A 26289-nucleotide genomic window follows, 5' to 3' on the forward strand; every position below is an offset into this window, starting at 1 on the left:
TGGTATGGCGTCTGCAAGGGTAACCCAGGAAAAAAGGAGCGAAACGATTGTCTGCTGTTGCATTCACGGAGGGAGGGGGACCTGTACCCAAAACCACCCGCAACAATGTTTTTGCCCCATCAGGCATTGGGAGCTTAACCCAGAATTCCAACGGGCAGCGGAGACTGCGGGAACTGTGGGATAGCTACCCACAGTGCACCGCTCTGTAAGTCGATGCTAGCCACGGTAGTGAGGACGCACTCCGCCGATTTAATGCGCTTAGTGTGGACATACTCAATTAACTTTATAAAATCTGTTTCTAAAAATCGACTTCTTTAAAATCGACCTAATTTCGTAGTGTAGACAAGGCCTAAGATTCTCTTGAAAATGGGACTCAGGCTCTTCTGAAAAATTTTATCCCTAGGCTTATATATTTTACTTGTGTATGTGATATATTATAGTTTTGTTTTTTCAATTTTTAAAAAGAGATTTGTTTTATGCAATAGAGAATATTGGAGTCAATAGTAAATGCATAAATAAGAACTGTCTGCTTTAAGTTTTAGGTCTTTTGTTTGAAATAATTCCTTTAAGTAACTTGAACACACTTCTCAGGTGTAACTTGAGCATAACCCAAAACATACACTGATTTTACATAATTTGAACAAGACAGGAATTATAGAAAGATAATATATTCAAGATTAGTTGAGCAGGAGCAATACAATCCACGTTACCAGAAACCACAGCTCTTTTTAACCTAAATGAAATGGCAAATAGCTGCTCTCTGTACTAGTTCTATCCATAGAGTTTGAATGTATCATTTCCATAACGTAGTATTGTCAACTAGGGAACGGCAATAGATGGGAAATCACAACTCTGCTTCCATGTACAGTATCTACCTGATTCAGTAGTTGAGATGTTTTTTGCACAGTCTTCGTTGTTTTGTGAAGCCTCTTGGACTGGGCACTCTGCATTTTCCATCGTACTAAGATTAATTCTTTGCTCATCAGTGTCTCCTAGAGACTGATCAATATGACAATAGGCCTGCTGTAATGCTTCAATATCACTGTTAGTTTGTCCATACGAAATACCTGCTGGAAATTAACAAATCAAGATGCAGGGAACTGGAAATTCATTAGAGAAACAATAAGTAAACTCAACACACTGGAAGAACAAGTTTCAGTCACTAGCATGATCTATTAACAGATAAATGTAACAGCATTGTGACAAAGTAATGAGAAAAAGAAAAAAAATCCAACAATTTACTTATCCTCTCTCGACTCAATTTCAAAATTTACAGGGAGCAACTATTGCTGAAAACAGCAAACTTCATTTTAACTATGAAAGTGTTTATTAAATAATACTTGCTCTTCTCTACAGTCTTTTCTCTGCAATTATAGGTGTTTCTATTTTTATAAATATTTTCACTACTAAAACTCTCACAAATGAGAAGTATATTTTGTTAGATTAAATACAGTGTGGCTATGATGAAATAAGTGTATTGTAAGTCTTCATGGAGTTATATATTTTCTCATTGTTTTGACTTCTCTCTCCCATTAGAATTCTGAATATAATTAAAATTTTAGATGCTGTGAACGTCTATTTCTGACTTCTAAATGAAATTCAATTGCTAAAGTGTGTGTGTATGTGTGTGTGTGTGTGTGTGTGTGTGTGTGTGTGTGTGAAAGCAGCTTGCAGTGATCAAGAAAAGTTTAAATATTTTCTTTTATTCTAAGTATCAGTTGTCTAGAAAAGACCTTTATGAAAAAAAATTTAAGCCTGAAAAGAAAAAGCATTTCTTTCCTCAAGATTTTGGTCATTACCAACCAGGGCTTGATTTGCATAGGCAACATAGAATTTCCTTCTTTCCTCTATCCAATCCTCTGGAGCCATCAGGTCTCCAGCTAAAATACAGTCTAAATTAAAACAAACAAACAAAACAAAGACAAAGCAGCCTTACCAGTTCCACTTATTTCATCCTTAGTGACTTCAGATGTCTGATGTTCAGTCACTGCTGCATCTTGCTGTTCAATGACCTTTTGGGTTTCCATGGTGGAGTCTTGTGAATCAAGCAACACAACTAAAAGGATACAAAAAGATAAACCTGGGACTTTAGGGAACACTGTCACTGATGTGATATTTCACCTTCTCCATCCTGGCCCAGTGGATGCAGAATACAATTTTAACCAGTTAGGAACAGATTGGCACCTTGTGATCCGTCATGCGTATGGGTCAATTCCTAGTTGCACTTCCACCAGCAGCAGAGCAGGTCTTGAACTGTGACACAGTCACAATTCAGTCTCTGCTTCCCTCTTGCTCCTTGTGGGAAGCAAGCTACTCCAGCTTTTTTCCCAGTGCAGCTTCCCTGTCCACTCTGCTCCAAACCAGCTCAGTTGTGCTGGCTGGCACACTAGACAAGAGGTGCTAAGGCTCAATCCACACCCCATTCCTGCCTACCCACCAGCATGGGAGAGGAAGTAGTGGCTTAGCAATTGCTATTTCCCCACCATGCTATGACAGGCAATGTGAATAGTCAAATGGGTGTACACATCCTTATACTACACTGCACAGATAGACTCATGAGTGAGCCCTTTAGTTAACCCTCATGAATTAAGCCCTCACTTGGTTTTTGTTATTGATAGGCCTTTACCATTTATCCCTTCAAATTCAGGATTAGCATACTTGAACATAAAACAGACTGTCAGAGTAGTTAATATTTTGTTAATTCACCAGCAGGTATTTTGTTAGTGGTGTAGGTCTTGCTTGAGCCCTACGCACAACTAACAGTGTGAACTAAAGGCTGTGAACCACAGTAGGCTTGGTCTTGGCAAAATAACTAATACACTAGATATTGGCTAACCAAATAAGCACATTCCTGACTAGAGAGGATGGTACAAAAACACCCAGAGTTCTCAAGTAACTATGTAAATATATTCCAGGAAGTTAATACAAATACATCCCAACCTAGCACAAGATAAAATAGTTTCACAGAATAATTAATAGGGGTGTTTTGTCCAACACATCTGGAGTAAGGTACAACGGGAGGCAACAAACAGATGTCATGAAACACGTAAGGTGGTATGTAAGTTGTTTATCCCAGTTGTTTGTCTCAGTCTATAAATGTCGGGGTACCTCGCCTTAATCCTTTGTGCGGCCGAGGGGACAACAGAAATTCCCGCTGCTGTCTGAGCCACTCCTTGCCATGGGGCACTCATGCATTAATGTACTTGTGCAAGTTAAGAGAGTCGTTAGGACGTGCCTAGAGGGCAATAAACCTGGCCGAGTGCCTTAGTCACTGAACCTTGCCTGTGGTCTCTCTCTACAAGTAACATCAAGGTCCGCTGAATTAGCTGGCTGAGCTTTCTGCTCATGCTGGTAACACTGAAGCTCCAAGAACAGAAGCACTGAGCAGCTGTAACAGCTTAGCAACCTTGACAGTGTGGCCGCAGCAACAACATTCCTCTGCACTTATGAACTGGCTAAAGACAATTAATTTGTTAGACCCCACACGTTCTGCAGACACACCAAATCTTGCCTCTACTCTAAAGGACTCTCCAAAAATCAGCACGGTTTTATTTTATTTTTAATTGCCAAAATAAAACCCATTTAGCAATTTCTGAATTATTTAAACCTCCCTTTTTGGAGGGAGGAGACAAGTGAGAATAGGAAAAACATTCTGTTAATTTCTGAAAGACTTCTTGTGCACCTCATGATCACCTCACTCCCAGACAGGTAGGTAAGCAGACTGCAGATTCTCTTCTTCATTCTGGTGAGGGGGAACGCTATAGAAGTGACCAGTAATAAAATATCCTTTTCTCCAGAAGTGGGGATTTAGTTATATGTATAGTTGGGATTATGTTTTCCAGTGTGCATTACTTTGCATTTATCAACACTGAATTTCATCTCCCATTTTGTTGCCCAGTCACTCAGTTTTGTGAGATCCTTTTATAGCGCTTCACAGTCTACCTGGGACTTAACTATCCTGAGTAGTTTTGTATCATCTGCAAATTTTGCTACCTCACTGTTTACCCCTTCTTCCAGATCATTTATGTGTATGTTGAATAGTACTGGTACCAGTACAAACCCCTGGAGGACACCACTATTTACCAACCTCCATTCTGAAGGCTGGACCATTTATTCCTATCCTTCGTTTCTTATCTTTTAACCAGTTACGGATTCATGAGAGGACCCTTGCTCTTAACCAATGATAGCTTACCTTGCTTAAAAGTCTTTGGTGAGTGACCTTGTCAAAAGCCTTCTGAAAATCTAAGTACACTATATCCACTGGATCAACCTCTACATTTCAACACTCTGGGCATGATTCTGAAACATGGCTACTAAGGCCCCAGTTCTATGAGCTCCACCTGCGAGGACTGCAGTGCCTGCATTGAGCTCACTGCAGGATCTGGCCCTAAGCTTGCAGGTGTGAAAACGTGGAAATTGAATTTTTGGTGCAAAATTAGAGACTGTGTTGAGGCCTATTTAAAAATTAAGACATATGGATCATTCTTAATTACTTCAGTCCATGATTAGGGAGCAGTAAATTCACATTCAGAAATAAAACAGATTTACTTGCTATATATTTTACAAATATTTTCACGCTACTGCAAATTTAAATTTTTACCTTTAGCCAGCATGCCAGTCTTTTCATCCTAAAACAATTGAAACAGTGAAGGATAGTTACTTTGTGAATTTGAAAAAACAAAATAAGTTTATATTTAAAGAGATTAAATATTGAACTGTACATGAACTAAAGCAAACTTTTATAGTACGAGTTTAAGCTGTGCAACTGCTTGGAGCACTATGAAGTTATGATACCAATAGATGAACTGGGACCATACATCTTCCCCATTCTTTTACTCTGCTTCCCCCTTAAGGGTGAGGTGGAACTAGATGCTAAAAATTACATTAGCAAAATGCTGTTATTGCAAATTACAACACAAGAAAATCAGAAAATACCAAGTTAGTGTCCTTATTACAGTATTCATTTTTCATTTCCTAACTGCTTTGCCTTCAAGTTTGAAGCCTTAAAGTGGTATGAACATGGGCGGAGGTACTGTTTGTTTGTGGTTTTGCATTTATTAGCACTAGCATTTCAACTAATACTTGTTTTCAAAACAAGCTACAGAAATTTGAGGGTCATCAACTGGAGATGAATGTGAGCTGTTCTAGACAACAGAATGTAACGTAGATAAGCTGTACTCACATACATGGTATGCCCTACTAAATAAAGTTTACCTCAACTATGTTGCATTGAATTTTTAAAAGAACTCTGCTCAGATTTAAGAATCATTTTATGGACCAGTGTTTTGCTTTTCAGTCTTAAGGAACCAGAAGTATCTGAAAATACGTTTATCGCATTTTCTACAGATGTGGTACAGTACATGGATACCACACAAAATATCCTTACAAAAGACTTATTGTCTTTAATTTTGCATTGAAGGCTTACCTCTTGGTCTCACTGTTTTGCTTACATAAAACACACTGGCCCAAAGGGTAGGAAATTCTTAGACCCAAAGGGTAGGAAAATGAGACTTTAAACCACATTTTTGGCCCCTGGATTTTGAGGGTGATCCTCGGATGGTTTGGCCTCTGGTGAAAGTTAGAGCATTCTCAGAACTGATCTAACCTATGCCAAGTGATCCCAAAAAAGCTGTTGCAGCACTCAGAAATAGCCAGAGCATACAGCCACTCTGGCCTGCCTTCTATGCCAAAGGCAGCTGGGAGCAGGTATAGAGCTACTGCACTTTCTCCATGCCACTCCGGCATTCCCCTATAGTGACAGAATTCCAGGTGGCTAGATCCACTGGGTTCATGATTGATGATACAGATAATCCTGACCACCCCTTTACAAGTCATCCAGCAGATCACTAGCCAACAGATGTATGCACTGTTTGGGAGAAGGGGTGGAAAGGAAAAGTTTGATTCCCCTTTTCATTCTAAAGTTCTATGGGTCAGAGGCTTTCCTTTTCCCGAAGAACTCAATACCTTTTTCACCCCCGACTCCCCGCCCCAGGCCTCCCCACAAAAAAAGAGAGAAAAACTCGCTTTCATTCTGAAGCGCCGTGCAGTGCTTTTAAGTACTGCACTTACCATCTGTGATCGTTAACTCAAAATGCAAATAAGCAAGTACCGAAGATATGTCAAGATCAAACCACCAGGAAGAGTACATTCTTCATGGAAAAATACCACACCAAATACCTCTATTCTTCCTTGTATGTAATGCAAGTACATTAAAAAAACTATAGCTACTTGTGTTCTTTTACATGTATATTTGTGTACTTGTAGATCTCTATAAACTCAAAAAAGTAGTTTAGAAGCTCAGACAATTAGTTTAAAATAGATTTTTAAGAAGTGTTTTAAAACTAGCAGTTTGGTCTTTGTCAGAATTATGATCTTTAAAGCAGATACACATAGCAGAAAATGTCTCATACCACAAAATTCAACAATTTAAATATTTAAATATTATACCTGTCCTTGAATTTTTAAATCAGCTTCTGATCTGACAGTTTGCTCAACTTCATTATCTTCATTTTTAGAAGGATAATTAGATTCGGTCTCATCTTCAAAATCTTCACTATAATTGCCTGAAGTATAATTAAGCAGGGAATAAAGATGATTTTTTTTTTTTTTTTTAAGGATACAGGCAGTGTCAGGAAAATACTTTGCTAACAACAAATACTGTGTTGCTCACAGAGCTTATTTTGTAACAAAAGTTAGCATGAAGAATAAGCCAGGTATAATCCCTCCAAATTCAAATGAGTACATAGTGTAATTGCTACAAACAGGATTTTTCACCGTTCCCAATGATATTTTTGTTTGACATTTGATGATTCAAAATGTATACTTTAGTTTCTGATTATGTAGTACAATTGTTATTATACGAGTTTCACTATAAGAAATTATAAGACTATAATTATAGTCTATATATACACACTACAATAACTACATAGAAACTAAACTGTTACTATAAGAATTTCTATTCTTTTATCTTTGTAAAACTACAAATTTGTTTTAACATTTCTATTATAACCTTGAGCTGACAGTGCACCCATACATTTTAAAGAAAGAATATTTCCTTTAGTTATTTAAGGTTTGCAAATACACATTTTACTTAAATTTAATAAGAGTTACGTTTATTAAATTCAAACTTTCCAGAATGGATTTCTGGACAGTTCAGCTAACCAATTAATTTGTTCTGTCTCAAAAAAGGAATTTGCCCTTTTAGTATAATAGATTAAGAGGCCGGGATGGAATGAAATGGATAAACCAAGAAAGAGCTATAAGTAAGGGGAGAGGGAGGAGCAGCAGCACAGTGAAAGGGAAAAGTAGAGAGGGGCAGTGTGTCAATTTGGGAAATCTACAATTTATGAATTTGGTGTGAGATTATGAACTCTCTGAATGTGACTTTACCAAGCTGCTAATTTCATTTTGATTGTGCAGCCCTTTTCCTTCTCTTTTGTTCTTTTACTACCATGTTGGACTGAAATTTCAAGTGGGAGTGATACAGGGCTGACAACAGAGCGTCCTTAAACTGGGATCTGCCTCTAAGCATCCTAGACAATAGGCAAGCTCTTGCCCAGCAGAACTGTCGCCTGGAGACTAAGCTACCTGGGAGGTTCTGATCACCTGAGGAGGCTGATCTGGGAATCACCTTACAGAGGTCTTGTAAAGTTATAAAAAGGCAGATCCCAAGCCCTTATTAGTACAGTCAACAAGAAAATCACCTTGACTTTCAAATAAAAACAGGTTGCATGCATTGGGATGAATACTGATGTGAAAAAAAGCCAGATGAAAGAACACCTGGTTCCCATAATACCCCCACTACCCTTTCAGTGATGTTGCTATACTATCTTGTCTATTTGGAATATGCAAAAGGAGAGGAGCCTCAAATTTTCTGGCTCACTTTCTCAAAGAAATATGGAGTAGGGGACAAACAAAAGAGTTTTAAATTGTATTTTTTCCTTTCCAGGTCTTCAAAGCATGGTCCATTGGAATTGTGGAGATCCTGCTCTACTCTGATATTCCAACATGCATTTTTCTGATGACTTCAGTAGCTTCTATAATTAGCACTTCTATAATTAGAACTTCACCTTTTGTTAATTATTCAGCAGTTTTATAGAATTTTCTCTATTCTTAGTTTACACTGTTGGGTATAAAATAATGCCCAAAAGAAGACACTCCACAAATTAAACAAGAAATTTTACATGTATTATTTGTGAAGATAAGACTATTACCACATTTCTCTTTGTGTTTAGATTCATCTTCCACTTGTTCTACATTTCGTTCATTGCTGGGGGCGGAAAAAAAAAATGTTACTGTCTCCCTTGTCATTTATGAGCACCAGTTTATATATTTTTTTTTTTTAAGTCTGTTCTTCATAAAAGCTTCCTGCCTCATGCTGGTAATTGTAATAATATGTGCACATTTTTTGAACTTATCATTAATATTCTATTTTATATTCTACTTGTGTAAGTGTTGTTATAGCTGTCCACACAGCTACAACTCTCATCCCCAAACCTCTTCCGTCTTGTAACTGCAACAGCCTCCTCTCTGGCCTCCTTCACACCCACATAGCCCCCTCAAAACAAACATGCCTATCATCATTATTTTTGCTTCTTGTTCCAACTTTGCCACGCACTCCACCCTTTGAGTTCCTCTCTTGGCTCCCCCTTTTCTACTCCAAAGTCAGGTTGTCGTCTTCACTTTTAAAGCTTTTCAGAACTCTCCCTCTCCCTCCTTATCTGCTCTTATATCTTAAGAAATTTCTTCTCCAATCTCTAAGTACACCCAAGTAGGCCAGCCTTGACTGCCCGTTTGTCTACTTCTCCCACAGCTTTCACACAGCCTCTTACACATGGAATGACCTCCCCGGTCTAGTCTATGAAGTCACTACTTCAAATCCCTCCCCAAGCCTCACTTCTAATGTCATTTCTATAGGAATATGTCAAAAGAAAATGGCTAAGTGGAAGGTTAGTATGGATTACCAATATCTTTATTTACATGTTATAGTTAAGAAAAAAAAATTAAATATCTTGTAACTATCAAGTTGTGCACATATACACATGTATATGTATAACCATGTGCACTATCACTATGACTCTCATCCTCCCTCCCCTCATTCTCTCCTTTTGCTAATCTCATTTGTGTCTGCCCTAGGCCGCACTTTGAGCCAAGTGTGCGATTCCCATCTTGAGGAGACAAGCTCTTATCGGACTAGGACACTAAAAGTAGAGCATGATGGCAGCAGCATGACTGGCAGGAGGGCAACATCCTGATTACATACACATCTGAGACCATAGCATGTAGTTGGATGACTAGCCCCACCCACCAATCAAGCAGCCATTACCACACTTTTTACCATGCTAGCTTGGTCGCAGCTAGCATATGTCTCCTCGAGCTGGGAATCACAACCTCAGCTTTAAGAGCAGACATACCCTTCAGTTATAAAGTTTCCGAGTAACAACCACCTTGTTTTGTATACTCATACAGTACCTAGTACAATGATGCCTGATTGTGATTTGGGCTTCTGAGCTCCATCATAATATATATATTTATTAAAAGTAATGGAGTAATTTCAGTGTAGGGTCCCCACACATTACCAGGCAAATGCTGTTAGTAATATAGAATCATTTGAGTCCAGCTCTTTGTTTAATCTTGAATAATCAATGGTAGATGAAGCTCCTTTTTCAAGTTTAGCAAAGAATCTCTCTTTTTCTTCTTGTTCTTCCAAAGTATCCAATCCAGCTCCCAAAATACTTTGATTAGGTCCAGAAGCCACAACCGAATCTAAATTTAAAAACATATCACAATCTAATTACAATAATACAATCTCAGTCCATGGAATAATCACAGAAGTTTAATTATAATAAAAGACAGCCACATGGTATTAAAGAAATACTAAATAGTGCACAGGATCCTGCAACTGATTCCATGCAGATGGACCCCATGCAGAGTTACTGCAGGATCAGGGCCGAGAACAATGTTTTAAGGTAACAGTTTCACCAATTCTCACCACTTAGTGTGTTTATTTTTAGAAAAATATATTCTTCATTTGTAATAACTTGACCAGCAATTTTCTAATAATCTGATTAAATGGTTCCTCTCTCTGTTATTTCTTACCATCAGGTTCCAGGCTGTCTCTACTTAAGGATATAGAAATGCCATCACTTTTTTGGAGCTGCATTTTTCCTGTGTGAGCCTCCTCATCCACCTCTACAATAGGGTGGGAATCCTTTTGAGACTTGAGAAAGCTTCCATTTGTCCGTAGCATTCCTAAAAAAGACAGTTTTGTACACAAGAGATTAATTACAAATGACAATTTGTACTGCATGGTTAAGTCTTGCAGTTACCTTTTTAGAATGAGTGAAGTTTATATACTTTATCACAGTAGCAAAGATGTTCAACTTGTTTGCATCCCTTAGCTCCTATTAAGTTCTGTGACTCAGCCCTTTGCATGTCTTGTTTAGCTTAGCTACTCTCTGCTTTACAATTTTTTTATTTTCACAGTCACGTTTTTAACACCAGCCTGAGATTCTGGTGAGGTGAACATTGTATGTTATGAAAGACATAGAGCCTATTTTGTAACCTCTTCACAAAAGCATTCATGGAAGCCAATTATATCCAGAAGTGTTATAAAGAGATTAATATTTAGTGGTAAACATAGAGAAACACAGAGAAAATGTAGCTTTGTATTTGTTTTCTTTTATATATATTTAAATAGCACCCATTGCTTCAGCAGCAACTTACAATATTTAAAAAAACAAATTTAATTTAATTAAAAAACTACAATAAAAGAACATTCAGGTTGCATGTAAGTATTCAAAAGTCAGGAAAGAAGAAAGTTAAGGATGAACCTGCGCATTGTATGTATTACAATAGCCTTTAATTAAATGATCACATACTAATTTTCAAGTAATATACCATATCATACTTCCCCTTCCACACACGTTTGTATCTTAAAATATTTCTTTGTTGTATGTTTGCATTAATGTCATTGTCCCAGCAGTCCAGTATGTTTGACAGATTTTTATAGGAATTCTCTACTCTCTAAGCCACTTATTCTCATACATTTTTCCTTTGGAGATAAATACAGCTCTGACTAATAACTTATTGCTAGGGTTGCCAACTGTCTAATAGCACAAACCCAAAGACTCCTGCCCCACCCCCTCCCCAAGGCCCTGCCCCGCCCTTTCTCTGAGGCCCCGCCCCCGCTCACTTCAGCCCCCCTCCCTCCATTGCTTGCTCTCCCACACCCTCACTTACTTTCACCAGGCTGATACAGGGGGTTGCGGTGTGGGCTCTGGGCTGGGGCTGAGGGGTTCAGAGTGTGGTAGGGTGCTCCGGGATCAGCCTAAGGCAGAAGTGCAGGCTCTGGGAGGGAGCTTGGGTGTGGGAGGGGGATCAGGTTCGGGGTGCAGGCTCCGGCCGAGCAGGGCTTATCTTGGGTTGCTCCTGGAAGCGGCAGCATGTCCAGCAGCAGCTCCTAGGTTCAGGAGTGGCCAGGCCACTGTGCGTGCTGTCCCCGCCTGCAGGCACCGCCCCCACAGTTCCCATTGACCATGGTTCCCGTTCCCAGCCAATGGGAGCTGTGGAGTCAATGCTTGGGGCAGGGGCATGGTGCAGCAACTTCTGGCCACGCCTCCACCTAGGAGCCGCTGCTGGACATGCCAGCTGCTTCCAGGAGCAGCGTGGAGCCAGGGCAGGTAGGGAGCCTGCCTTAGCCCCACTGTGCCGTTGGACTTTTATCAGCCTAAAGTCTCCCGGATTGGCTTCAGTATCCTCTGAGAGATTGGGCCTGATTCCAGGAGACTCCCAGCCAAATCGGGAGGGTTGGCAACGCTACTTATTGCTGTGTCTAACAAGCTGTTTCTCAACAAAGTACACTTTTAGGCCCAGATTCTTTGCTGTGTATAGCTACACTAATTCTCTACCCAGCCAGGCCGCAAACACAGCTTTCTGAGCTGTGCCAGCTGGGAACAGCTCACCAGCTTGGAATAGCCAGACCACAGAGTGCTCTAACCAAATTTCTCCTTGCCCTTACCATATTCCTCTTTACCTCCAATGCATTCTGACAGGGACTGTGGAAGAAAGTGGTGTAAAAACTGGCTACACCCACTCTACCCTCTTCAAAAATTCCCCCCATTGGAGGAAACCTCAAAAGCAGAGATAGGGCCAGTTTCCATCTCCTTGGTACTGAGAGAAAAGTCAGGGAAGAGAATCTGGCCCTATAAACTTGTATCACCTGTGTACAGATTTCATTATTTCTGTTTTACCATGTCTCTCTTGTAAAAGTGAAACTAAATTTGTTTTTTCCAGTGACTTATCCTCAAACTGTCTTAATATATTCTAAATATTAGATGTACTCTCTTTACATTGTTAAACTTCCTAAAAAACTAACTCAAAATATACAGCCTCGTTCCAAACCCACTGAAGTCAACTGGAATCTTTCCATTAATGTCAATGGATTTAAGCGTACAGATTCCCCCCCATCGCCAACTGATTTGAAAGTCATCTGTCTATTCCAAAGTGGACATGTACAGACAAAACACCACATTTCCAGATGCTGGATATTTAACTGTATTAAACAGCAATAGTATATTTACAGTGAAATGTTTTTATGACACAGTCAATACGGACATCCTTTTTAAAGTAGAAGTCCTTACCTTGCATTCGGATATGCAAGGGTACATCAACTCTGCATCTGCAAAGAATCCCACTGAAGTGGATGTGGTCCACCTGCGCTGATTTGATTGCATGACTGAAGCCTAATTTTGTAATAACATTTTAAGTACCTATACTAGCCCATGATGCTCTTCACTATTATATATTTGTATTACAGTAGCAGAAGAGGAAAGGGCTTCCTAAAAATACTTTGGAAAGTTTTCCAGAGCACTATGGAAATATTCTTGGGACAAGTCAGTTCACAGCAAAGTTAAAATTAATTATGTATGCAAACAAGACCAGATTTTCACAAGTGCTTAGCATGCAGCAGCTCCCACTGAGAGCAATATAGTTCAACTCTTGAAAATCTGACCACTTATTTAGGTGCCCTAAATGGGAGCTGTGAGATGCTGAACATTTCCTGCTGGTTATAACACACTTTGCCACCTGCAAATGGGAAGTCTGAGCAAATAGTCCTATTTTCCAGATGAGGTAAATGAAACACAGAGCAGTTAAGTGATGTAGCAAGTAAATGTCAGGGCAAGTACTAGAACTCAAGTCTTTTCTATCTGAGGTCAATGCCTAACTAGGCCACAGTGGCTCCTATTTACACAACCCCTGAATCTTAATAACCATATTTTTCAGATAAGGTAAAGACACAATTTGCTCCCATATGGAATTTTTTCCATCTATAATTCTCAGTGCTGTTCAAAAGGGTATGAATATCTTGATTTCTGGAGCAATTTGTCTAAAAGGGACTGTAATCCAGTTGACAAGATATGGATCTACAACAACAGAATTCAGGGATCTGATCCCAGTTTTGCCACAAACTTCCTATGTGACCTTAGACAAGTCATTTAATCACTCTGTGCCTCAACTACTCCATCTGGAAAATGGGAGTATATATTACCATCTTATAGAGCAGAAATGGTGAGGCCTCACTAAATAAGTATTACCAAGTCAGATGGAAGGATGTTGACAGATAACTCAACTCCTAGCCTCATACACATTCCTTTAGACCATGGGGGATTCTGCTGCTGGTACTAGAGAAGGACCCTATTTACCAGATCTTGGGTTTCCCACAATGTTCAGAGTACATCCAGGCCAGTCTGGACTCACCCTGTGAGCAAAGATCCTGCATTAAAGCATGTGAGTGGTCCCAGTGACTTCAATGGGACTTGTTTAAGTGCTTTGCTGGACCAGGACCTAAGGAACTTGTTATTTGTTTGTTGTTGAACTGAGTTATTTAAGCAAGTGCAGTTCAGTTCTAGGTGATCACTTAGGCCCTGATCTTGCCACTGCCAACTCTTGCAAATATTCTGCAAAACTCACAATATTTGGCATTTTTCTTAAACCCCCAGCACCTGGAGTCATGTAATTACATGAAACTACACGATTTCATTTAAAAATAATGTTTCTATCCATCATGGTTGCAGAGAAAAAACTGAATACATGAACCCTAAAGGCTTAAAATCAAGGAGAAAAATAGAAGACCCCATAATTTATTATTTTTTAAAATCTCATGATTTGGAGGCGGGGGGTTTGACACAAGATTTGTGAATGCATTGAGAGCCACAGGGAACCCCCATTGAAATGGGGACCTGCCTACTTGATTCTCAGTGCAGGACAGGAGTTTAATAAACTTAAACAACCAATAAGAAAAGAGGATTTCACATGCTCTGTATGTAATTTTCAGAGCCTCATAACATGGCCAAATCAAGATCAATTTCCTTTGGAACAATGCAATGTTCTCAACAAGGGCTATTTTCATGCTGAATTACAGCTTTTAAAAACGTCACCTGTTTTTGGCAGTAGGCCATATCCAAAAAAGGTTGCATTATTTTATTTTAATTTTATTTTATAACTGGACAAGAAATTTTCAACAAACAAATGATTTTTGATTTTTTTTTAAAGTCACCTACGGGATAGGAACTAGAGTAAGTATGTTACCCTCACAACTGTCTGGAATGTCAGAAGTGGCATTTCCCTCTTCATCTTTCTTGGCCTTATGAAATTTTTCCAGTATACTGTATTTAGCCAATGTCTTGTTGCAAGATGCACTGGAAAAAGATTTTGCAGAAACAACTAAGCTCACACACAATATTCATGAATATTTAGGTATAACAGGGAGTAAAGAGAAAAATAAGTCATGAGAATTTAAGTTACAACACTGAAAAAAAAAACCCGGATTATTTCTTGCAGGTTGAACTATATCAATTTTATAGTTGCTACCAAAAATATAAAGTTACAGTACAGCAGCCGCAGTAATTGTTGCTTGTGGAGATTTATAAATATACTATTTTCTTTTTTTAATGGATTCAGCTGTTACTTACAATGTATCTTATCTTATACAAAAGTTTTATTCTAGCATGAATGGAAGGGGATGTCAGACTGTCTGAAGATAAATACTAATGTAGCTATGCCAACGATAAAGCAAGTTTTGTAATACCAGTTTTCAAAGAAAGCATCTGGATCTGTTGAAGCAACATAACAGTGAAAAGCAGTGATAAAAAGGTAGTAATAGCCTTGATATTTCAATATCTTAATTACAAGAGTTGCACATCTACAACTCATCTAAAATCTCATAGGAATTTATTTAAAGCCCAGTGAAGACAATGGGAGACTTTCTGTTAACTTTAATGGGCCTTGGTTCTGGTCAACAGTGAATCAGTAGCAACACTGGAAATTGAACCAGACCTTGATTCCCAGGCTAAAAGAGATGACAGTATCCCTTTCATTATATCAACTCAGAAACGAGACATCCCTTTACAACTTCCTTTTCTTTTATTATTAAAAAAGAAAAAATACCTCATTTCCCATGCCCCCAAATGTTGCCACTGTAACTTGAGAAATTTCTTCAGTTTTTAGTGCTTTCATCTCCCGGACTGAGATGCTTTACAGTTCATCATACGAGTATGAGGTTGATCAAACACAGAACAGCACACTCATTTACAAAGCTAGACATGTAATAGAAGGGAAATTTCCTGTAGAACTGAGGAGCCATCAAACATTACTCAGAGGACCACGCAACAAAAATTTCACTTATTGTGGACTCCTAAACTATTGACAATATGTGAAATGGTTTGATTTTGACATCAAAACATACTTAGGACTCATCTACACTTTAAAAAGTTTTACTGATATAACTGTTAGTTATGGTTTGTGATTTTTTCCCCACATAGCTATAGCAACACAAGCTCTACTGTGGATGCAGTTATGCCAGCATAAAGGTTAGATGACACAGTTATTGCTCTTCCCATACAAGACTAGCTATGCTGGTATAAAGCACCTTTTTTTTGGCTAGGATAACTGTGTCTACACTAATGGGCTCTAGTGCTTTAACTGTCATTATTGGCAAACCAGTATATCTTTCTAGTGTAGACAAGGACTTAGCCTATTACTTGCCAATTACTCACTGCCATTATTATTTACACACAAATGCCATGGCCCAGCCATCATTAGTTGCAGCTATGAGAGCAACAAATCGTCCTTGGGACTCCTCTTATGTTGCACCATGCATAGGTCTGTGCCTAAAGATACAATCTATACCTTAGAAATAAACTGCTTGATTCTTCTACAGTTGTCTGTTACAGCAGTTTTATGCTGGTGCAACTGCAATGGCACTATTCATGGGATAACTTACTACTCAACATGAGTAAGGGGGACAGAAGCAGGCCCATAAAAATCTGCAGAATGTCGGCTGGATTAGAATCTTTGAACTGATGTAAATGTATTATATTAATTTTACAAATAGCTGGAGAGTGATACGTACACAAGTTCTTCCCATGATTTCTATGCCAGTGGTTTTTCCATATCTGGCCAAACTATTAAATGTATTCTAATGAAAAATGACATCGTTACTGAACTACACTATTGCAACGTTATAAAGTCTACAGTTCCTCTAGTTACTTTTGGCAATGCAAATGATATAAAGGGCAGCTTGGTTTCATGAAAACATTGTGATTAACTGGAAAAATCAAGGGAAGGAATTTCTATAGCAAACACAAAAGTAGCATCAAACTGATGTCAACAAATATTAGAAAACTTGATTACATCAAGTACCAGATTGGAAAATTGAATGAGGCATCTTCTGCTCATTATCTCCAGCTATTTCAGCATTATTTTCAATTAATTTCTTCTCTTTCTCCAGTTTGACAAATCTTATCTGAGGATCTTGAGAAACAAGACAGACAGCAAGAATAGACATGCAAGCTGGACACAGACTAGACAAGAATTCTTATCATGCTCTTTGTTTTATCACTAATATGGTGAAAAGAACTAGAAGCTGTGATTAACGAGGATCAAATGCATCCAAGAGGGGGGAAAAACAGCCCATAGGAATAAAGGCAGTTTCTTAATCTACCAAACATGAAAGTCAACAGCTGGAAACATACTCCACAAATCAATTCAACCTTAGTATAAAGCCAAAGGAAGATGAGATCAAATGTAAAATATACAGACACTACGAGTTTTATTTCCATTATTTTCTTTTCAGCCAACTGAACAGCAGTCAGTAGAAACCACTGTATCTTCTAGTTTATTAATTAATATAGAAAACCAATTGAATTGCTTATTATTCAATGAAACTCAATGTCAGGGCCTTTCCATGATGAGAGGGCTAGGAAAAGATAATCAGACTAGAGATTTACACTGCATGATAGACGACAGAATAACACTCCTACAGATTTGCATAGGAGTTTGTTTGCTTCATATGGACAAAATACTTTTGACAATCACGTTTGAATGACATAATGCAATTAGCAGAGTGCCTAAAGCACTATAAGCTTAATGCTGCAGATCTCATGCAGGTACCTCTTATAGACTTTAACAAGAGTGCTGTCTGCAAACGAACAGCAAGACCAAGCCTAAGGGAACACAAAGCTCTGCAGAATTTCATGGAACATTAAGTTTAGACCTCACAAGTTAAATTCAAAGTTAATTCCCACATTTGTCACCTTTGAAGCAATATCATTTATTTTTCAGCAGTGCTAACCGTTACTTTGTTCCTTATGCTGCATGTTAATAAGTGTATATCTGACTTGCAAAACAATAGAAGATAAGAAACTAGATCACTCATTCAATTTATCCGTTGCAGCAATTTAGTACTGAGGCATTGTTCAGCCACTGCTCAGTTGCACAATATGACAACGTACTGGAGAATCTATTTGAGAATATAGAAGTGGATCCTTGGATCTTGCTGAACTACACTTGACAAAGGACCCAAGAATGGGGAGGGAAGAAAGGTGGCTGTAGGTCACCTCTGTGCTCCCGGATTCCCACAGATAATGGGGCCAGTTCAGCCTCCAGTGCAAACTAGAGCGCCCTCAGCCTTTAACTTCTGCTGTCTTATAGTGCCTATTGCTCTAAACATGGCCGTGTGCTCAGAAAGGGATCACAGAGACACAGATGCACTGCTTTATGCCATCCAGAAATTTCCCTATGCCAGGGTAATGCCCAGCTGCCCAGTTACAGCAGCTTTATCGCCTCTTTACAATGCAGGATTAGAACAAGGGGGCCAAAGCATGAGCCAGAATCCAGCACACTATGTACGGAAGATTCTGTATTGGCAAAATTGGCCTAGATTACCTACTATTTTCCAGCTTTTAAGTGAAGTTCTACTCTTAAAAGTGACCCTAAAATTGTTTGGTGGGACTCCAGGTTTATTGTATCAAATCTACTCGGTTTATAAAGATTTTTTTCTTAACTGCCTATCCTGCAGCCTGGGCTTTAAGATTGCATCTACTCTAGACAACTGAACTGTTCTTAGCTGAACCAGTGTGATAGAATTGGTTTAAGCAGAAATGGCTCAGAACGTCCATACTAACTGCTGACTTGTGCTGTTCAACATCATTTGGTTGCACTGTTCTCCGAGTACCTATCCCACAGTTCCCCATGCAGCTCCCAGTAGTGGCTTCAGAAAAATTTCAAAAGGCTTTGTGGGTTACCTCAAGGACCCCAAAAGGAATTGTAAGAGAAGAGGTCAAACTTTCATAATCCCTTGAGAAATTACCTTAAATCCCTGGAGCTAATACCCTTTCAAAGCCATTTTTGCAAAAGGAGTGGCCAGGTGGAATGCTCAGCTTGCACTCCTTGCTCAGCAAGAAAGTTCTCTCTCAGAGCTTTTGAAAAGCTATTGGGAAACATCTGAGATAGGAGTTTTCCAGTAGAACCTGTGAAAAGTCAGAGACCAAGATGAGCAACTCGTGGAGCTCATCAGACAACAGCCAGACACTTGCTGAGTTCTGCATGTTGTATTTGTGGATTAAGTAAATATGTAGTATTTGGGTCTGGACTATGATCACAGATCAATGGGATAGAGTCATTCTTAAAGCCTGAGATGATCAGTGGCATTTACGTAACTTCCAGGGGATACTTCCGGAACTTTCTGCTGAGCTCAACCTTATATTTCTGCAATGGATCATGAAAATAAGTGACACCATTCACTGTGAAAAAGCGAGTGGCAATCACCCTGTGAAAGCCGGCTCCTGAGATAGATAGTTAGAGGTCACTGGGGAACCAGCCTGAGTCAGGTGGTTCCCCAGTGGAGGTTTGCAACCAATATATATTTTCTTGTAGGAGGATGCGATCAAGGTAGTTACTGCACAAGAGATCATGCGACCCGCCAAGCCCATAGGTTTTACCAATACACTACAGGTCTGTGAAAAACCTCCATCTGATTGAGGATGGGAGAATGGTAGCATGTTTTTGCTTTTGTTGTGAATTTTCTCCTGCACTTTCCCCACCCCACCATATGAATAGCTGCATGTATAATTATCATGAATACAGATCTCTTATCGTTTCAAAATTGTTTATGTTTTTCCCTCTCTCCATTTTTTTAAAATGGAGATCTACAGATACGGAGTAAGAAATTATGCTTTACTATTGACATTTTGTGACCCCTATTAATATTTGTACACTATATTTTCTAATCAATTATCTTTTTGTGATTCAGAATTTATTCATCTGATATAAGGGTATCTCAATATTTTATTAACTTTAGTGAACCATAAAAGTAAACACAGTATAATACTCATAGCTTACTACCTTGAATTTTCTTTCCAATGAAGATTTGAATCAAAAAAAGTTTAATGAATTAATTTCATTTTGTATTCTGCAAACATTACTTGTTATCAGTGTGATACAATAACTACACTCACATTACCAATTTTCCTCAGGATGCAAAAAAAAATATGAAAAAAAGAAAAAGATCTTGCTGACACACTTTGGCAAAAAGAACTGAAGTTATACAGAAATGCACAGTATTTACCACCATCATCAGAATCATCCTCTGAGATCCACCATGGCACAGGATTTTTCTTCTTCAATTCCTTTTTCCTGGGCTGTCCCAATGTCTCAAGAATGGTGGATTTTTTCTTTGAATTTCCAAATGAATCATCTGAAAGAGACTGAATCAGAAGTCCACAGAATTAAAAATAGTTCTGTGAGGAATCATTAGAATCACAGAAATGTAGGACTAGATGGGACCTCGAGATATCATCTAGTCCAGCCCCTTGTACTGAGGCAGGACCTTGTGTACCTAGACCATCCCCCTGACAGGTGTCTGTCTAACCTGTTCTTAAAATCCTCCAATGATGGGGATAGTTTAGCTTAATTATCCTCATAGGTATGAGGAAAAACTTTCTAACCTAAATCTCCCTTGCTATAGATTAAACCCATTACTTCTTGTCCTACCTTCAGTGGACACAGAGAACAACTGATCACTGTGCTCTATAAAACAGCCCTTAACATATCTGAAGACTGTTATCAGATCATCCCTCAGTCTTCTTTTCTCAAGACTAAACATACCCAGTTTTTTTTAAATCTTTCCTTACAGGTCACAGGTTTTCTAAACCTTTTATCATTTTTTATGCTCTCCTCTGGATTCTCTCCCATTCGCCACATCTTTCTTAAAGTTTGGCACCCAAAACTGGACATAGTACTGCTGCTGAGGTCTCACCATTCCGAGAGTAGAGCAGGACAATTACCCTCCTGTGTTTTACACACAATACTCCCATTAATACGCCCCAGAATTATATTAGCCCTTTCCACAACTGCATCACACTGCTGACTCATTCAATTTTTGATCCACTATAACCCCCAGATGCTTCAGTAGTATTGCCACCTAGCCAGTTATTCCCCATTTTGTAGTTGTGCATCTGATTTTTTTTTCTTCCTAAATGGAGTTCTTTGCACTTCCCTCTATTGAATTCCATTTTGTTGAATTCAGACCAATTCTTCAGTTTGTCACGGTCATTTTGAATTCTAATCCTGTCCTCCAAAGTGCTAGAAACCCCCACCCCCAGCTTGGGGTTGTCATAAATATAAAGGGAAGGATAAACCCCTTTAAAATCCCTCCTGGCCAGAGGAAAAATCCTCTCACCTGTAAAGGGTTAAGAAGCTAAAGGTAACCTCGCTGGCACCTGACCAAAATGACCAATGAGGAGACAAGATACTTTCAAAAGCTGGGAGGAGGGAGAGAAAAAAAAGGGTCTGTCAGTATGCTGCTTTGCCGGGGATAGAACAGGAATGGAGTCTTAGAACTTTTAGTAAGTAATCTAGCTAGGTATGCGTTAGATTATGATTTCTTTAAATGGCTGAGAAAAGAATTGTGCTGAATAGAATGACTATTTCTGTCCGTGTGTCTTTTTTGTAACTTAAGGTTTTGCCTAGAGGGATTCTCCATGTTTTGAATCTAATTACCCTGTAAGGTACCTACCATCCTGATTTTACAGGGGTGATTCCTTTACTCCTATTTACTTCTATTTCTATTAAAAGTCTTCTTGTAAGAAAACTGAATGCTTTTTCATTGTTCTCAGATCCAAGGGTTTGGGTCTGTGGTCACCTATGCAAATTGGTGAGGATTTTTACCAAACCTTTCCCAGGAAGTGGGGTGCAAGGGTTGGGAGGATTTTTGGGGGAAAGACGTGTCCAAACTACGTTTCCCAGTAAACCCAGTTAGAGTTTGGTGGTGGCAGTGGTTATTCCAAGGACAAAGGATAAAATTAATTTGTACCTTGGGGAAGTTTTAACCTAAGCTGGTAAAAGTAAGCTTAGGAGGTTTTCATGCAGGTCCCCACATCTGTACCCTAGAGTTCAGAGTGGGGGAGGAACCTTGACGGGGTCATAAGCAATTTTATGAGCGCACTCTCCATTCCATTATCCAAGTCATTCATGAAAATACTGAATAGTACTGGACCCTGGACAGAGCTCTGCCAGGCCCCATTAGATACATGCCCAGTCCCTCTCTGTTTGACAGCAAATCATTGATAACTACTCTGAATACAGTCTTTCAACCAGTTGTGCACCTACCTTATAGTAATTTCATCCAGACCATATTTTCCCAGTTTCCTTAATAAGAATGTTATGTGGGACTGTGTCAAAAGCCTTTTTAAAAATCAATATATATCATGTCTATACCCTCCTCCCTATTCACTAGGCCAGTAACTCTGTCAAGAAAGAAATTAGGTTGTTTTGGCATGATTTGCGTTTGACAAATCCATGATGGCTGTTACTTATAACCTTACTCTCCTCTGGGTACTTACATATTTAGTTTAACATTTTTTCTGGATTTAGATTATATTTTTAATTGAGGATCAGACTATTATAAAAAGGGCACAATGAAAACATTTCCATTGTGTTTTCAACATGACTGAAAATTAATCCATGATCTTTTGGTAGAGTTGTCCAGGAGCCTCCCTTGATTCCACACAGTCCACCCCTTTTGGCTTTTCATATTTGTAGCATAAAGTTGTACAAGAAAACAATAACTATACTAGGATATGGAGTAATACTGTGTACTATATTTCTAGCACTGATGTTTAATTGACAACAGTTGGTTCTGGAAAAATTATCTGATCAGCAACATACATTTTCAATTTAATAATGTAATCAGATTTTTATTTTAGTGACAGTGTAAGAACCTATGTATAGTAATTCTTTTAAATAAAAAACCTGGGACAAATCCTGATCACGTCCCTCCAGAGCACAGAAGATGATGTATAGTTTGGCCTGACTTTGTACCCTGAGCAGCATTGTTAAAGTCCCAAAGGTAAGTCATTCCGCAGCGCTCCCTCCCCCGAAATAACCATGAAGCCTTCCTCACCTTTCTGATAATGGGCAGAATTCAGAACTCCACTCTGTGCTTTTCATGCTCTTGGGAATTAAATCAGGTAGACAGTATGCCTGAGCAGTTCCACCCTGACTATCAAGTTTGTGTCAATGCACAACTAACAGTTAGCCATAGGGATTCGGACTGGTAGGTCCAACGCAGAGCTAGTCAGACCACTGGAGCAAAGTTCTAAACTCCTGCTAACTGACATAACTGTGAAGGAGTCGGGAGAGGACAGATCCACAGCAAGTCTACCAGGTCACAAGGCTGTGTTGAAGTAGAGACCTGACCCATGCCCACAGAGCCAACTTCTGCTCCTTCCCTCCGACTCCCAGGACAGCTCTGGGGGAGTTATGGCAGAAATAGGGCCACAGTGAACTTTTCAGATGCTGAGTGGGGGAAGAGAAAAGGGGTAGGAAGTATAGGAAGCCTCACATATCCCTGTCCCCACCAGAACCTCATTTGCATGAATTTCTCTTATCACTGCCACCCTCAAGTAGTTCACAATACACTTCCAATCAGTAGATTCAGGGCAGTATGGATTTTAGGTGCTACTTCATAGTCTCATAGGATGACCTAAGCCAATAATGTTTTTTAAAAAATTCATTAAAATAAACTTAAGCTAAATGCAAAAAAAGAGTTAAAGCAATGTTAAGTTTGTACAGTTGTAAGAGTCAGCAAAGACCAGAAATGCAAGAGGTGGGGGTTCCCCCAGCTGTGGCGGACACTGCTGTATATTCTATTCCTATTTTTCTCTCCTAACTGTGTAGATTAACACTGCATATTATTGCTTATATTGTTAAATATACCAGGAAGTTAATACCATTATAGAAATCTTAATTTTTATATTTATATTTGTGGTCATTTTAACAATGCAGTCTTGACTGGAATCAACCAAGTTTTGTGTACTTAATCAGTATGAAGCCAAGGAAGAGTTAGCATTATTATAATTATTACATTTCCCATAAAGGACCACCCATATATTAAGATCTAAATGAGCTGAGAACATCCATAAATCAAACGTGAATGGTCTAAAATGAACAATCCTTTAGCAACTGCTAACAAAAGGAACAGTAACACAAAGATAATATTACAGTACTCTAACCAATATCTCCAAAACCCACCATCATTTCTGAACAATTTTTTTAAAAATTAAGTTTTACAAAAATAAAAGTCTATCATATTTTCAATAGCCTCAGACAGAGAGAATCTTTAAGTACTGTACTGAAAGCCCTGCATCACGAATACTAAGCAATTTAATAAAAATTTGTAAATTATAAAGCTAAAAAATGACAGCACATACTATAAACTCTTTTGGCCGAATGGCTCAACAGGACAGAATAAAACACATTTTTAATATATGCCCTTAACAAAGTCAAAATAATTTCCTTATTCTAGTCACAACACAGGTATTATAGCACCACTGTCCCATAAGGACTGAGTGCCTCTCGCTAGCTGGGAGTTATCGACAGGTGCTTGATGCAAGTTCTGTTATCACTTGCCGTTTCTTTTATGACTAACTGTATCCTTTACTCAGCAAGCAGGACATGCATGACGCTGATACTCCTTGGAGTATCATAACTGAAGAAACTGAAACCCCCAGATGTTGTAATTCAGATCTGGAAACTTTCTATGTCCAGCCATCTTGTCAACTGCAAATAGTAAAGTAACACCTGGGATAGAAAACTTTTACACAAAAATTACTACATTTTCCCCAATAATGAAATTTGTCTGATCACCAAGACTTACTGAAAATGCTTATTTTTACAAAAAACAACAAAAAAAAACCCCAAACAAACCCCTCAACCTTTTTTTTCTGAACAGTGAATTCTCAATACTAGTTTTGATGGCTAAATAAACTTAATGTTGCCTCTCAAAAATACTGAGAAGATAGATTTCAGAGTAGCAGCCGTGTTAGTCTGTATTCACAGAAAGAAAAGGAGTACTTGTGTCACCTTAGAGACTAACAAATTTATTTGAGCATAAGCTTTCGTGAGCTACAGCTCACTTCATCGGATGTGAGCTGTAGCTCACGAAAGCTTATACTCAAATAAATTTGTTAGTCTCTAAGGTGACACAAGTACTCCTTTTCTTTTTGAGAAGATAGAGTCGTCAAGCAGAGTCAATTATTTTACTTCCCACTAAACAATAATGGTACTTATTAATTAGTTAGCAGACAGCTAAAAAAGATTAATTTTAAAAACATGCATAAAATCAGACCAATTCTTTAGGGACTTGGACACCAATCCTGCACTCATTTAAGCACTTGCTTAACTTACTACCATGAAGCAGTCCATTGTCAATGGGACTACACATGGCAGTAAAATTAAGCAAGTGCAGAAGTGCCTGCAGGATCAGATCCTTGGCATTTAACACTTCACAGAGCAAGAGCGTTCCAGTCATTTAATGATATACATCAAAGTACCATTTTCTTGAAATTTTTACATTAGTTTTTTTTAATTATTTTTCTTAGCACAAGCTTGTATTATACACATCATTTTATACACACAATCTTCTGAAAGGATCAGGATTCCCTCAATATGTAGTGTTAGTCTTTCAAACAGGTTACTCTGCAGGTTCTCCAATTAAGTGAATAATCTCTCTTTTCAGCTGCCCATGATTATCACTGTAGAGCAGCAAAAATCAAGCTATGGCTCTTTAGAGCTCCACTTGCAGATGTCATGAAGCCTTAAGCAAAGCAACTGGAGCACTGAGCATGGGAACACTCTCCATATTGCATGACACACAGAAATCTCAGAAAGGATCACTGATACAGCTCAAGTCAGTTTTCTCACTGTGCAGGGAGAGGCTTGACAGGAACTAGGGATGTGACAGATGAGGGAAGCATGTTGAGAAGGAAAACTCTGTGGGGGCATGGAAGGAGGCAGGACTTGGACGTGGAGCTCTATCAGGCAACTGAGCCTATTTATAGGAGGGTACGGGGGTGAAAACAAGTTTCTTTAGTAGGACATGGAGAATGAATAGAACTGTGCAGAGGAACCTGCACGGGGAACTGGACTGTATGGGGGAAGTGACAATATATGCAAAAGAATACATATATAACCACTGGTAGCAATCCATTTGAATAACTACAATTGATAAAATTTCTTTAAAATTTTGAAAAATCTCCCCAAACACTTCACTGATAGCCAGTTAAAACTACTCAAGGGCATGCAACACCATAATAAAAAAGCCAGGAAATCACACACCTAAAAGTGGCAATTCTTCAACAAAAAAAATTCAAAACCAGACTCCAACGTGAAACTGCAGAACTGGAATTAATTTGCAAACTGGACACCATCAAATTAGGCCTGAATGAAGACTCACTCACTTTTCCACTCAATGCAGCTGATGAAGTGGGTTCTCATGCACGAAAGCTTATGCCCAAATAAATTTGTTAGTCTCCAAGGTGCTACAAGGACTCCTTGTTGTTTTTGCTGATACAGCATAAAATAGCTAACACTCAAACAAATTTAGTGCTCACACAACCCTTGCAATTATGATTTTGCCTTCTCCACATTCTTTCACTCAGCATATATGCC

At 38.8% G+C, this 26289-nt stretch overlaps 1 protein-coding gene across 14 annotated transcripts in view; it reads right to left on the reverse strand.

Moving 5' to 3' along the window:
- The window catches only part of CEP162 (centrosomal protein 162), an 89322-nt gene that overhangs the window by 57241 nt on the left and 5792 nt on the right, over positions 1-26289 (reverse strand). For 8 of the 14 annotated variants that reach the window (XR_005224627.2, XR_005224626.2, XM_037894419.2 and 5 more), the window contains exons 3-10: positions 19907-20045; positions 10099-10251; positions 9579-9765; positions 8214-8269; positions 6448-6563; positions 4601-4628; positions 1937-2056; positions 876-1070 (exon numbers count right to left, since the gene is read on the reverse strand). Coding sequence is in view for 12 of the 14 variants with exons in the window: in XM_037894419.2 (XP_037750347.1) it covers positions 876-1070; positions 1937-2056; positions 4601-4628; positions 6448-6563; positions 8214-8269; positions 9579-9765; positions 10099-10251; positions 19907-20045 (994 nt within the window). In the remaining 2 variants the exon portion in view is untranslated. Of the gene's footprint in view, positions 1-875; positions 1071-1936; positions 2057-4600; positions 4629-6447; positions 6564-8213; positions 8270-9471; positions 9528-9578; positions 9766-10098; positions 10252-18649; positions 18810-19906; positions 20046-26289 lie in introns of those variants that run through there. The other 6 variants (XM_043542613.1, XM_037894411.2, XM_043542611.1 and 3 more) reach the window with 4 other exon arrangements.

This window comes from Chelonia mydas, chromosome 3 (assembly GCF_015237465.2).
Source record: "Chelonia mydas isolate rCheMyd1 chromosome 3, rCheMyd1.pri.v2, whole genome shotgun sequence".
Lineage (NCBI taxonomy): Eukaryota > Metazoa > Chordata > Testudines > Cheloniidae > Chelonia > Chelonia mydas.